The sequence below is a fragment of the Porites lutea genome, chromosome 11 (genome assembly GCF_958299795.1).
Source record: "Porites lutea chromosome 11, jaPorLute2.1, whole genome shotgun sequence".
In the NCBI taxonomy this organism is placed as follows: domain Eukaryota; kingdom Metazoa; phylum Cnidaria; class Anthozoa; order Scleractinia; family Poritidae; genus Porites; species Porites lutea.
This window is the reverse complement of record NC_133211.1, coordinates 15794912-15809340: the sequence shown is the minus strand read 5'-3', so window position 1 is coordinate 15809340 and position 14429 is coordinate 15794912. Positions and strand designations below refer to the sequence as shown.

At 36.6% G+C, this 14429-nt stretch overlaps 2 protein-coding genes and 1 long non-coding RNA gene across 3 annotated transcripts in view; all 3 read left to right on the top strand.

Moving 5' to 3' along the window:
- The window catches only part of LOC140953093 (bridge-like lipid transfer protein family member 2), a 54781-nt gene extending 53858 nt beyond the window's left edge, over nt 1-923 (top strand). Inside the window, 1 exon segment of the mRNA XM_073402591.1 lies at nt 131-923. Within this exon segment, the coding sequence (XP_073258692.1) occupies nt 131-270 (140 nt within the window). The 3' untranslated portion in view covers nt 271-923.
- Nucleotides 924-2680: 1757 nt separating this feature from the next.
- Nucleotides 2681-3775, top strand: LOC140953107 (uncharacterized). Its single transcript, XR_012167443.1, has 3 exons — nt 2681-2776; nt 3094-3177; nt 3650-3775. It is a non-coding gene; the product is annotated as an uncharacterized lncRNA (long non-coding RNA).
- Nucleotides 3776-4228: 453 nt separating this feature from the next.
- On the top strand, nt 4229-14044 carry LOC140953260 (uncharacterized). The gene is made up of 15 exons (XM_073402759.1): nt 4229-4300; nt 4813-4904; nt 4991-5067; nt 6216-6253; nt 6446-6588; nt 7007-7050; nt 8043-8088; nt 8282-8395; nt 8682-8748; nt 8871-8997; nt 10174-10354; nt 11630-11788; nt 12140-12439; nt 13086-13283; nt 13925-14044. The coding sequence occupies exons 2-15, from the start codon at nt 4833-4835 to the stop codon at nt 14042-14044; spliced, it is 1686 nt and encodes a 561-aa protein (XP_073258860.1). The 5' UTR covers nt 4229-4300; nt 4813-4832.
- The last annotated feature ends 385 nt before the right edge of the window (nt 14045-14429 follow it).

Sequence of the window (14429 nt, the reverse complement as noted above, 5' to 3'; positions counted from 1 at the left end):
CGATCAACAGAGTGACCGTAAAGCTATCACTTGGAATGCCCCTATGTCCAGAAAAAAAAATTGCACTGCTGGCTAGTTGACCTGAATTTGAGGACTGTATGCAGGAAACTAACAAACTATTTTCATGTAGGACTGCTGCAACCTGATGGAGCGAGGCCTGAACCCGTGGATTTGGAAGAGGATCAAGATTTTGAGGAGTTTGGAACTTTGGAAAGTGACGCTCGACCGGGAGAAGAAGAGGACGATTCTGACAATAGCGATGCAACGTGACAGTTGTAACATTTCTTCCTTGGAGCTGAAAACTTGGATTAAATGCGTGACCAAAGAATCTGGAAACAATTTAGACTTTGTATACCGGAAAGATCTTAACCAAATGATGAATAGATATCTGGAAACACGTAGCACTACAGTTTATAGAGCGGTTTTCACTTGACTGTCGAAAGGGATTGGTTTTGGTTTTGGTTTTGGGTTTACTACGCCCTATCGTTGGCTAGTGTATTTACTTTGGTTTTGGTTTTACGACAGTCAAGTGAAAACCGCTCTAAAAACAAGGTGGAAACAGAATGAAGCCAAGTGTTAACACTCGACAGTTGATGTAGATCGATCTTTAGAGGGTACTAGAACAAGCAATAGCGGTTATTATGGTGGGGTCTCTCGTTCAAATGTTTTGAAATTTAGAAGGTATTCAAAAAGATGTTGAGAGTATAATTTACAGCAAGATAGGGTAATATTTCTCGTTTCAAATTTCATAGCCTCGAATACATGTAAGATACAAAAATATGGAGTTGTTAACAAAATATGCTGCCTTTCGCGAGCACTTGGGCTGATATTATAATATTTATGCTTTTATATAGGTGGAAATTTAGAGATTATAGTCAATTGTAAAGAAAAGATGATGTACTTGGCTTATAAAGGAAAGATAAAAGTGAAATATATTTACTTTTTTGGGGTGTTGTACTTTGTAATTTCCTGTTTCCGGACCGAAAAAAAATGCTTTACGGGTACCGTTTAGACTAGGTGGGCCATGAATTGGTTGTTTCGCCCACGGAAATTTTCGTTACGAGAGATTTGACCATTTGATATCGACTGTCATAGTTGGGCGAATCGACTTATATCGGAGACAATTGGCGTCAAAGGTGTTCTGGGCGAATTACTTTTGCACCGCTCTCATGGTATGCTTGGATCACCCTTGCATGTCTCAGTTATATACGAAGAGCGGTGATCATGCGAGACCTGTTGTCCCTCTTCGATTTGTTTAATAGCTCTACGACGATCTTTTCAATAGTTCTTTACCTTGTATTTTTCGTCGTCATAGCTCCTGTTCTCCCCAAATTAAAAAAAAAAGACTGACCCTTTTGTTGAAAATTTCTGCGTGGTGCTCTGATAGTTGTTCGATTCTGCATTATATTTTATCAATTTGTATGCTCGGTATTTGCGGTTTAGATCATTGTTCACTGCAAACAGCGTTTACTAGATTCATTGAGTGAATAAATCATCGGAGCAGTGAGTGAGTAAATGAAATTTAACTCCATTTTTAGAATCAGACGCTCTTGACCTAAATTGAAAAACTCATGGATTGATATTTTGTATTTTGCTAAGCCTTTTTACGTTAATTTTCATTCATTTTAGATATTTTTCGGTTTCCAATTGTTTCTTGTCGCCGGTGCTTTCGAAGACAACAAAATACGAGGAGCGTTAATTTAAAAAGTCCGAGTATTGTGAAAAACCTGATGTCAAAACTTGCAGTCCTTGTAAAGAAGGGTTCATCAGTTTTGCTCCTTACGACCGGCCCTTAACACTTTTCCTGGGGGACCTGGGAATGAGCTTCTCCAAATATGGGTATGCCATTGTATGGCGGGAAATTCTCCTGCGAGCATGTACATGTCAGTGATCTCAGTTGTTTGTCGCACGCCTTGGATCTATAAATTTCGTCTAAATCAACTTTTTAGTTACTAAATCCTCGGGAAAACAGCGTTTTTCTTACTTATGGAGAAAAGACTGGTAAGCACAAATATATTTGCTTGTAGAATCAAGGTAAAGTAAGGTAATACTCTAAATAATTTGTTGCAATTATTCGGTGGATAAAAATCGATCCGGCATGGCCGGGATGTTCATATCATGTCTGATAGCAAATCAAAACTTTTGTAAGGGGGGCCATGATATAAGAATGTCATCTGTTAGGGATCCGGAAGTAAATGACATAAGAAATAACTGAAGATAGTTAGTTGAGAAATGTTTCTATGAAGCAATTTTATTACGTGAAAATCTAAGCTTACTTGGTTCTGCTATAAAAGTGTTTCACGAATTTACATTTATGATCATGAAGTGTAAAAATTTTTCTAATTTAAAATTGCATCTCATTACCACAGTTGTTTGGATTAATACATGTTAACTTAATCTTAACCTATTTCACTCTTTGTTGTTGTTGTTGTTGTTGCCGTTGCGTTTAACTTCTGTGGGAAAAGGTTAAGCTTATGCGTTGCCCATTTGAAAAGCTTACACTTCCACTGAACTGATTTTTATCAAAATTTCCTGAAGACAAACGTTTAACCTATTTAATAGCTAAGTTACATGTAATCCTGAAATATGTGTGATTTAAACTTGAATACTTTTGGCCAAATATCAGTCATTAATGCTCCCTGAAAGTTGAATTACCAAATGCCATTTTCAAAATATAGGAAGAAAAACAAAGACAACAAAATTAGGACATACTAATTGCCGCCTGAAGTTATAAAGACCAGCAGGGGAAGAAAAATGTAAATGGATGCTCATCATGGTAAGCTTTGGTTAGCAGGAGACTTACATGACATAGAACATTCATAAAATATTTACAGATCACATTAGACCATTTTTTATCTTTTATTTCACAGAATATTTATTTTACCAATGTTTATACTTTATACTAAGTCTCCCAATTCACTTTATATGTAAAATGAAGATCACTTCATCATATGACCATCCCTTTTATCCCTCCTTGCATGCCACAGGATTTTACTATTTTCCTAAACAATTAATTTATAACTTAGATTATTTTAATTGGAGGTTGTTTTATGCTTTAAACTGACCCAAAGTTATTACTTTCTTATTTTGCAGAATAAATTTAAAAAGATTTATAAAGAGCTTCTAGAGAATCCTGAGAAAAAAATAGTCTTTGACTTTTGTGAACATATCAGGCAGGTAAGGGACATTTAAAAGAAACTGTATCAAGTTCAAATAAATGAAACCCAATAATCTGATGTCAATATTGTCTGTAGTATGTTTAAGTGGGTATGGTTTGAACCCAGATGTCTGTCAGAATTAAGTCAATGCCATAGGTAAGTGGAATTTGATTTTGCTGGTAAATGTGGTGGGTACATATATGACTTGGTGTGGTGTTTATAGTTGATCGCTCACTTAACTCCAGTATTAAAATGATGAACCTATATTTCAGGTCTCAGTGTTGTTATATATTTGTTCATTACGTTAATATTATCAACTTTTTTTCTAATCTACAGATGAACATTAAAATAATTTAGGTCAAAATATACCATATGCTAAAATAAGTTTTCGTAAGAACTCAGCTCCCTAAAACTCCCCAATGTGAAAATTCAGCTCCAACATAGTTAGTACAGGTCCTATTCTTGTTACTGATAAGTATCCATTTTTGCAGGAACTGTCTTCAGGACACATAGCTTACTTATCTGCTTGTTTCAAGAATATAACTGATGCACTTACAGAACTCAACCCAGACAGCTCAACTTTGGACCAGCTCTTTGGCTTGGACTTTCATTTAATCATACCATTCAAAGCTTTGAGTCTTGATGTATTTCAATAATTAGCAAGAAGATTTCCATTTTTTGCCATTTGATGCGTAATACTATTATCTGTTTAAAGTTCTAATAATTATATGCTTTTAAAGTGAGAAAATAGATTTTAATGACTTGTTCCTTTGGTATATGTGCTTGTTGTTTTCTTTTTGCTACTTTCCTGAAGTGTATTCTGCGTCTCTTGAACAAGGTGTTGTGTGCATACCGGATGCTGTAGATCTACTACTTTCATTAACAGGTTTTCTGAATGTAAGTATTGGCACCACTAGTGCAGTGGCTCAAATGTAATTATTAAACGTCAGACCATTATCTGAGCTAAATTTTTATGTGTTGCACGTACATATAACATTATGCATCCTGCATTGAATTCATTGTAAAAAGAATATTCATTGATCAGTACAGTCCGTTTAATGAGGTATGTACTTGACTGTTAAATGATAAATAATATTGGTTTTTAATATTTTCACAGGCTTTATGCGAAAACACTTTGACTGGTAGGTGAATTGATATATTCTTATGTTAAATTTTGTTAAATGCATGAATTCTGAAAATGCTTGAGAAATATATGCTGGCCAGTAACAAATTGTTTTCTTGCCAGTTTGTTCCTATTTTATTAGTAAATAAGCATTAGCAATACCTGATTTACAATTTTCATGTTCATGACTGACATGGTAGAAAAAGTCTGAAAGGAAACAGCAATACACTGAGACAACAGAATTTAAAATAGATTCAATCCATATTTTTTCCTTTAAAACTGTGTCAAAAGATTGCTTTTTTGTGTTCTTTTTAAAACTATTAACCTGAATCATTGTTTCTTGTCAAGGTACAAGATATTTGAAGCTTTCATTACTGAATTGTATATTTGTTTAAGTGGCAACAAAAAACCTGGAAAAACCCTCTTAATTTAGATCAATGAATTACTCATTTGCTTACTAGCGTGTAGAATTTAGGGAAGAAATGTTTGAAAATTGTTTTACATGTTACATATATTTTACTTTCATACAAGGCAAGACAAAGTTGTTTGAAATGCTTCCAGTCCTGATTCAAGCCATCATCATTTTGAGTGATAAAAGGACCACCTTTCCTCTGAGACTTGATGTAAGTTTTTTTAAAGTCTGCTCAAGCTGTTTTGGGTAACAGGTCAATTTAAATAAAGTTTTATTAATTATGTATTGAACTTTCAGATATTGAAGCTGACAAATTTGATCCTTGAAGATCTGGATCAACCAAAAGAGCACCCTAACTTTACAGTTGAAGAAATGTATGTTTGTTTATTTTTTAAACAACTTAAAAATAGTTTGTAAAATTATTTAAATTTTAAATCATATACTACTTCATAACAATGTGAAAAAACAGAGTCACAAAGTGCCATGTACTGTCAACCCAGCTTCATGGACACTGTTGATCTGTGCACTGTCAATGACTGAAAATCTTACCTGTTGAAACCTTACAATGTGTACAGAAATGGCAAATGACCTTTCAAAGGACTGGTCTAACATTTAGTCCACCTGGCTGAGTCGCAAACTAAAAGTATCAATATAAAGCCAGATTCCATTGTCGTTTTTCAAGAACAAGACTTAAAAGGTACTCCTGATTGAAACCATGTTAACTTGAGTCTTCATATGGATAAAACCTGTCTCTGTGACTTTCTTTCTGACAGCCAGACATCCAGGTGATACGGACATTATATGGCATGTCCCTTTCATGTCCAATTATTAACCTGGTTCCACTGTACAGCACTATTCAGTAGAGTGCCACAACTAAGATACCACCACTAACAATTAAGGACTATACTTACAGTGTTAAGAGAGAGAAAAACTGATACTGAATATCAGTCAATATAACTGTTTAGTTTTAAGAAACTTACAGTGATAAAGAAAGGGACTTATTCCTACTATCACCATCAATCATTAAGGAAGAGATGTATATATACATATATATTTAAATTTCCCTCTTTCTTAACACTGTAAGTTTTCAAGAAACTGACTTTTGACTTTTCAGTAATTTATAGCCATTAACTTATCCCTGAAACAGAACATTAGAACCCAGCAAAGTCATTATCAAAAAGAAGTACAGCATAAAATAAGACCTCCTGAGGTGGATATCATTGAAATATTGTCACTGTGCTTTGCGTTTTATTAAGGTGTGGCCTCTAGTAAAGCCTCCTTCTTTAAAAATTTGTCCTTTAAGAGAGAGCTTTGAGTGCACATGGAGTTAAGTTGTGTTTGATAACTGACCTAGATGAACATTTTTATCACACCTTTTACATCCCCTTAACTTAGAACGTATTATCAAGTGTCAGCATTGCATTAATGTAGCCTTATAATTTGAAGGCTCAAGCCAAATACTTATATTTCAGTCACAGTTCCAAACAAAGACAAAACTTATGCCATAAATTACTTTCTCTAGAGAAAATAGAATGGAAGATATGCTTGTCTCAGCAGGTGGTAAGTATTAACATTCAATGTTGATGCTTTCCTCATCACTTTGTTTTAGAATTTAACTATGGTATAAAGATCAATGGACAAAATGCAAAAGAATGAAAGTTCTAGGAAAGTCTCTTTTCTAGGTATTTACCAGGGAGAAAAAATAAATCTTTTTCCTTCTCAGTGTATTGGCATCTTACTTTTATTCTACAGATTTTGAATTTCAAGCAGCATTTGTAGAACTTGTCTTTCGCCTAATTCCATGTGATATCAGGCAAGCAAAGGCCAAGGAATATTTCCGCATTGACTCAGTATCTCAGGCTTTTAGTGATATCCTCAATGAAGAATTTGAAGCAGTGAGTAAAAAATGAATGTATTTACAAGCGTAATTCTTTAATGTGAAGTAGGTTTGTCAAGTGAAATAAATATAGATTGAGCAATTCCAGTCTGATTATATGAATTTCAAAAATGCCTCAATTGACTCGTATCATCATACATGTGTACACTAACTTTTAATATCAGGGCTGTAACTATGATTGCAAGTTGATGGGTAAATGCAATTGTTGATCAGGGAATGAACAGACATGGGGCCCTTTTTGGTTCTATATATTTTCCTTGTGTTTCTTAATAAAGTAACCAGGGATCATTCTCAGAGCACCTGAGGATAATTCCCAGCCCCTGGCCCTTAATGACAGACCTAAGTATACTAAATTATTATAAAATTACTTTTAAAAATGTCTGATTTACAAGTTTTTTTGTTCTTGCTCACTTTAGGGCTGTCGCAACTTTATTAACACTCTCAATCAGAATCATCAAAGGTATTTAGTAGAATTTTCTTTTAATTTCCAGGACAGGGTTATACACTTGAGTGCAAAGGTCATTTAATTATATGTGTTGAGTATCTTTTCAAAGAACAACTTATGATTATGAGCATTTAGGAAACGTTGAGGTGAATTTTGGATATGTTAGCCATTCATTCAAAGTACTTTGGTTTACCACTATCCCATTCTGGCGTACTTTGCCCAGTTTGATGCTTGTTTTTAGAAAGAAAGCCATCTTATTTTCTTCAGTCATGATGCCAAAATAGTAGTTTGTTGACTATGGCAGAATAGTTTCTTTTGTGATGACCTTAGCAATCATCTGACAGGTACAAGTTGCAGTTGCCAAATATGTCAACTTTTCTTCCTGAGATTATCACTGTTAACCCTTTAAGTCCCAATAGTGACCAACATAAATTTTCTCCTGACAATATCGTACATTGTCAAGAGATACAGTTATGAGAATTGACAAAATGATTACCAAAGAGAATATGCCTTGATCTTTGAACAAATTCTCTCAACTCATTCTTTAATGAAATGTATGAAGACCAGTTTGGAGAATTTGTTTGTGGATATTGGGGCTTAAAGGGTTAAAGGCTGTTCTCTCTGTGCAGAAGTAATGAACCTGCAATATTCCAATTTAATCAGTCTTGCAGTAGTCTTTTGTCACCCAGAGTCAATAGTTAGTCAACAGTTAGTCACCAGATGCTATGTGCTGCTGCAAGGGTCTTAAAGTTGCTGGGAAAAAAATGAAGGTACTGGCTTTTCCCTCAAAACAGCTTTGCTTGGGTTAGATATCCATGTGAAAAGGCCTTACCCTTGTCCCAGTGCCTTCAGTACTGAGTAGATCTAAAATCAGTGTTCTCAACATTGTTGTACTTTAGTATATGTGCTTAATGCATTAACACTTAAATTATTCTTTTATGAGACTTTAGTACTGCACACATTACAAATTATATCCAAAACATGTATCTCCTTTGTATTTTCTTTAGTGTGATGCCACTTCCCTGTTATTCAGCTACGTTTGGTACATCAGAGGTATATAGTGATATAAACGGCTTTTAGTTCTAATACTTCTGCACAATGCAAACTCATGGAGTGTGTAATCTTAAGTGTTTTGTAGGCGTGCTTCGTATACTTTTTGTTGTTGTTGATTGAGAAGAAGCACATAACAGGTAATTTATTGCAACAGTAATAATATTGTAAACTACAGAAATATTCTTTTTTATAGGTTCATAAACCAGTGGATAGTGGCATAAATGACTTTTGGGTAGATTTCAACTTTGGAAGTCAGTGTATTTCGTTGGTCATTCAGGAGACGCCACACAGTCAAGATAATGAAAAGGTTTTGACGCAATTTACACCCTCTACAATTTGAATGTTTGATATATAGGATTAACATGTTTGACTATGTATGTAGTGTTAAATAGACTCAGACAGTATAAAGAAGGCGTAAAAAAATATTTCTCATATTTATGCTGTCTGAAAAAGAATACATCGGTTTCTGTGTCAAACCATCAGAGACTCCATCATATCCTTGTCGCACCTGACATGCATGGCCTTATTCTTTATTCTTTTCTGGTTTGATCACAATTTAGTTTATTTGTTTGTTTTTTGCTTTCTTAAAATAGGAAGGTGGTGGCTCTTGGGAAATTGTGGTGATAAAAGGAGACAACGTTGAGGATTATCGTCTTGCAGGTGATTCAACCGATCCATTACGAGATATAACTATATAGGCGAACCTATTGAAATATTTGACGAAATTGAAAACAATTATCTTCTGGTTAAATCACCTTCAACTCTTTGCATTCTGGTTTCAGAGATCAAACACGATGAGGTTGCCCTGTTATTGAAACTGAACGTTCCTGCCGCGGACCTCGTATGCTTCCTACCTCGCAATCCCAGCCAATACATCAAAATTTCTTTTAATGTTGATTATATCCTTTTGTATGTCATGCTGCACTCATTCTGATACATTTTGTGATTTTTAGATAATTTTCTGTTTCAAGTAGCAGCTATAAATAGTCATGTGAAGTTAGCTGTCATTTTTTTCAAGCTGATGTAGGAAATATTGTACGCAGCATTACGTTTGGAGCAGTTTTTTATTGTATTCAATATTTATGATTATGGATTCATGCATACTTTTTACTTATCTTTTTTACTTGTACATGTCGAAACATTATTACAGTAAATCTGAGGCGGGGTTTGACCAAAATGTTATGAACATGCTGAGAACATACCCAGCTGCTTAGTCTGGATCGAGCGTGGTACTTTTGCATACCGGTACGTTTTTGTTGTAGAGGAGAATTTCTATCGCGTTAATTTTCTCTGTCATGAAGTAACTGTGACAAAAATTGTCACCACACAGTGCGTCGGGTATTGTTAGCTATTTGTCGAAACAAGATGTTGGATTACAGAGTAATGAATAAAGCACCGTGCAAACGGACGCAACAATGTTGGCCAGCAACTTCCAACATTGTTGGATATTACACTTTGCGTCCTTTTGCACACGTTGTTGCGCAAAGTTTGAAACCGGTCAAACTTTTAGCTACGTGCAAACGGACGCAACAACTCCCATCATCATTGTTTGGCATCAGTGTTGCATTTGCACGTTGCTTAACACTTGCATAGCCCTGTGTAACTGGACACAACATTGTTGGCCAACAATTTCCCAACATTGTTGGATGTTAGGCTGCATGCAAACGGACGCAACATTGTTGGATGTTACATGTTGCGTCCGTTTGCACACCCTGTTGCATGTTGTTGGATGTTGTTGCGTGTCGTTGCGTAAAGCTTGAAACAGGTCAAACTTTTAGCCCCGTGCAAACGGACGCAACATTGTTGGCTTACAACTCCTTGTTGCGCTCGTTTGCACGTAGCCTTACATGTTGCGTGCGTTTGCACATCCTATTGCATGTTGTTGCGCGTTTTTGCGAGTTGTTACGCAATGTTTGATACCGGTCAAACGTTTAGCTACGTGCAAACAGACGCAATAACTCCCAACATGGTTGGGCCAACAATGTTGGGACTTGTTGCGTCCGTTTGCACGGACCTTATGCGTAACATTTATCAGCCAAAGTTGATTATCGGTATCACGCCTTGACACTGCCAACATACTTCCAGTTTGACTGATGCGTTAGCAAAGATATTCGGTAGACCAGCAAAAAGGGTTCAAAACAGTGGTGGGGAGTCAGATGCAAGTTCAACTCCTAACAAAGCTTCCGTAGCAATTAATCCTGTGCGTATACGAACCAAGAGAACAGAAGTGACACATGTTATGCCAACTGCCAGTATAATACTCCAGGTGATGTCTAGTGCTTTGAATCTCTCAATGTTTGAAAATTTAAACTAGATTTTTAGTACTTATAAATTTGTGAGAGGTGATATACAAAATGCGAGTTGAGTGTTTCATGTCATTCTGACATTCATACCAGGGCTCGAAAAAAGTCCCATCGAGTAGTTCGGGACAGGTAGATTTTCTTACTGAGCAAGTAACTTATAAAGCTTACTCGCCCAATGGGCTAGACAGTGGCGGATCCAGGGGAGGGTCCAGGGGGAACCGGTCCCCGCCCGTTATGTTTAGGCCAAAATGAGGCCCAAAGGGCCGGAAAAAATTTTTTTGAGACGGCACCACCCCCTCCCCCCCATTAACTCAGCCACTGCAAGGGTCCAGGCAAGTCATCCCCTACCAAAATAATTAGCTAAGGGCGCTTTCCAAAAGTCAGAACTAGCCGGACTAGACATTTTGGCAATGAAATAGGCTTTTTCCAGGAGGTTTTGCTGAAAAACCATCTCCTTTGTGCATAATATTTAGGATTTGACTGATCTGGATGGTTAGTTCTGATTGAAAGTGAAATTCGCATTACGATGGGAATACTGGCTAGCCGGTCACTTTTGACAAATGAAAAGCGCCCTAAGACGAATAGGAAGTGGCCCCGGTCGGTCGAGCAAATGTGAGAGCTGCTTGTTCAAAGGACAAGCTGGAGTTGAGGTTCTTTTTCGAGCCCTGTACACTCGGCGACCCACGGACAGCTAATCAGTTGCCGGTTGCAAACTTTGCTTGCAATTATGTCGTCCGTAAATAATTTTGCTGAGCAACCACAAAACAGTACATTGTTTTGGGCAGAATTGGCGTGAAAAGGGAGTCACGTTCCCAGCGGTGGGAACGAATTTTGTTCTTGTCAACCAAGGTGGCCGCCGTGTCCTCAGCTGCAAACCAGCAATTCCTGGCCGATGAGCTGCACCTGTGGGGCCTCCACTGTTTAATAATCGGACACACAGAAGTGGGTTGAAAACATCAGGTTCTGTCGAGTTTTTAGTTGTATATCGAGTAAAACACTCTTTAGAGCTATTTGTGTGACTTCTGAAGTGATCGATATTGCTACAAAGAAAATTCAATGCCCTATACTTGATCTTGGTTTCCCTTTTTTTTTTTTCATGAACCATTAATGAGTTTGGCAAAATAATTCTAGCAATTCTGAAACATCTTTTTAGACTTTCCATGATATATCACTACACGTCTTGTTTTGGAACGTTTCAATTGTAACCCTAACTGGAAGGGTCTTTCTCCTCGTCTTAGCTTTCTGAAAGTACAACGGACCATGAGGAAGAAAATGTTCGACTGCAGAAAAGACCAAGTGGAAGAATTAGTGGAGATAACGAGAAACCTGAACGAAATAGTACTGACAACTGCCCGGTAAACGACGTCACGTCAGACAATGATGAAGCTGAACATGAGGTAAAACTTTATTATACAGTATGAATGTAGGTGTGTGAAGCGGACAACTAGTCTAAGTTGTGAAGAATTGACTAAGATACTGCTCTTGCTCAGATTGGTCAATCACCTCTCGTTTATTCTTTATTTAAATATGTTTCTCCAGACTCATAGAGACTGTTACTATTGTAGGTTATATACACAGAAAATAATAATAACGACAAAAATGTCGTGCAAATCTCACGACAATTCTTGAACAGTTTTCGTACTTCTTTTTCTTTTTATGTTAATCCTAACGGGAAAAAAACGAACCATAATATGTTCAGTACTTCGACTTCCTTGTATAACTGTTTGCCTTTCTATTTTCTTCTTCAGGCTGGTGATACTTTGAATGACGACCACTCAGTGAACGAAGATGAACCCCTGAAAGGCCCAAATCAAGATGAATCTTTGGCTGGAAGTAAAGATGAAAACAACGATGCATGGAAACAACGTTTGGAGCAAACAGTGCGTAGAGATGAATCCGAAAAACGTCCCAAGCAAGCTGAATCTTTGGCAGCAAATGAAGAAGAAAACAAAGATGTAGAAACTACAGAAAGAAGAAAACCATCCACAGTACCTGTAAAGCGGATTTCTGAACGTATGCGATCGCGAGATAACCTGCAGTCAGTACAGGTAAGTCAGGGTCCTCTTAATTCATTGGTTACCATCTTTTAGCTAGTTTATTTTAACAGCACGGATAATAGGTAGATCAGATGGCGTATAACACTTGTAACCCCCTCATGCATGTTCCTCTTCATAACATTTGCTCGGGATCTATTCCTTTCCATCAGTCATTCTCTCCTAAGATGTCTTCCTTCAATCTCTGCAACCGTTGAGTAGTATAGTAGGGATGTATGGTGCCCATTTTCTGAGCGAATTGGCTGACATAAGACGCCTGGTCACCGTGCTAGTTTATGCCTTTCAGCAATTTGCAAACGATAACCAAACTTAATGTAATATCCAAATAAATGCTTTAGACTGTAGGAGAATGTAAAAGATAAATAAAGAAAAACGGATTGCACTTACGTGAACTTGAAAAACAGCAACCGCTTGTTTTCCATTTTGTCTCAGATCGTGTGAATATGTGACTAATAATGCTTGGGAATAATCTTTATTTGTTATATGGCGCTGATTTTGTTGATGAAAAGCTCATCTTTTAGTAATGTGTTGGTTAAGTCTCGTATTCAAAGAGAATAGGCAAAGTCATCGAAACCTTCTTGCCCTTCCAAACTCCTTGAGTCTGAAATGTCTATCTGTGCTTTACATCTTGTTAATTCAGCATTCTTCAGAGGAGGACAATAAAAAAGATGGCATGAGGAGGAAATCGTTGCCATCAGCTTTTAATGTCAGTGGTAGACTGGCTGCCAGTAAACAAAAGACCGTACCAACTAAAACTTTGTTAGAGGCTGCAAAGAGTCGCAGAGCTATCAGAGAAAAAGTGTTTGCCAAGGCACGCCGCTCCCCTACACATATAGAGGTGAGTGTAGGTCAATAGACTGACTGACTTGCTTCCAACATTTTTAAGATCCAAGTTGTCTTCTTTTCTTTTTCACGCTTATTCAGTTAAATAAGAAAGTAACAACAGTAAATTTGGTAACCAGACAGGAAAGACTTTAAGGCATTTTGACCCAGTTTCCCGTGTGATTTGAAAAGAAAGAGTAGCGAGTTAGAGTGGTTTTCGTTTGAGTGTCGTAAAACCAAAACCAAAGTAATTACTCTGGCCAATCACATAGGACACAGACAATACATTGAACCAATCAAAACTCGAAGTAATTACATGTGGCTGACGCAAAGCGCGGGAAAATGCATGCGAGCGCGTCACAATTGGCTTTGGTTGTACTTCTGATTGGATGAAAAGGTGGCGCGAATCTTTTAAGCCAATCGCATCGTGTAGAAAGTGCAAAACCAATTACTTTTCGACACTCAAATGAAAACCGCTCTACCTTAGAACACAACACCACACAGTGGTCAATAGTCATACTGTAATTTAATCTACCGATGCATGTATCCCGTAGACTGACTCCCATGGAAGGGATTAGTCCAGTTTGCTCAAGCGTTACACCCTTTCATCACAAATGATCTTAAAGCTTCAATGATACACATGCATGATCTTATTAGATTAAACAACAGCCAGTGGAATCTCTTACAACACTTCTCATATTAGCTGTGACTGATTATTACTTTAGGTTGGATCCAATTTCATGGCAACTTGTGACTATACTTGTGGAGCGGTTTTAGTTGTAGACAAAAGTGGTTTTCGTTTGCTTTACATACATACATACATGCATACATACATGTACTTTTTTAAAGTGTCGGAAAATTTAGCTAAGAAGCTAATTGAGGACAAAAGAAAATTCCTATCTACATATACATCAAAATAATACTTATGTGAATATGTACAATAAAATACAAAAATTGAGATTAATGGATATTTATGTACAATAAAATATAAAAATTGAAATATATGAATAATTTGATCACATGCATATAAATTTCATTGCAGAAAGTCTATTATATAGCACAAGCATTGCATTTGTATGATCCATCTAATAGGTTCATAATATTAATTCCCCTTACGGCTTCCTTGAAGGCTTGAAGACTGTATTTCTTACGAATACTCTGG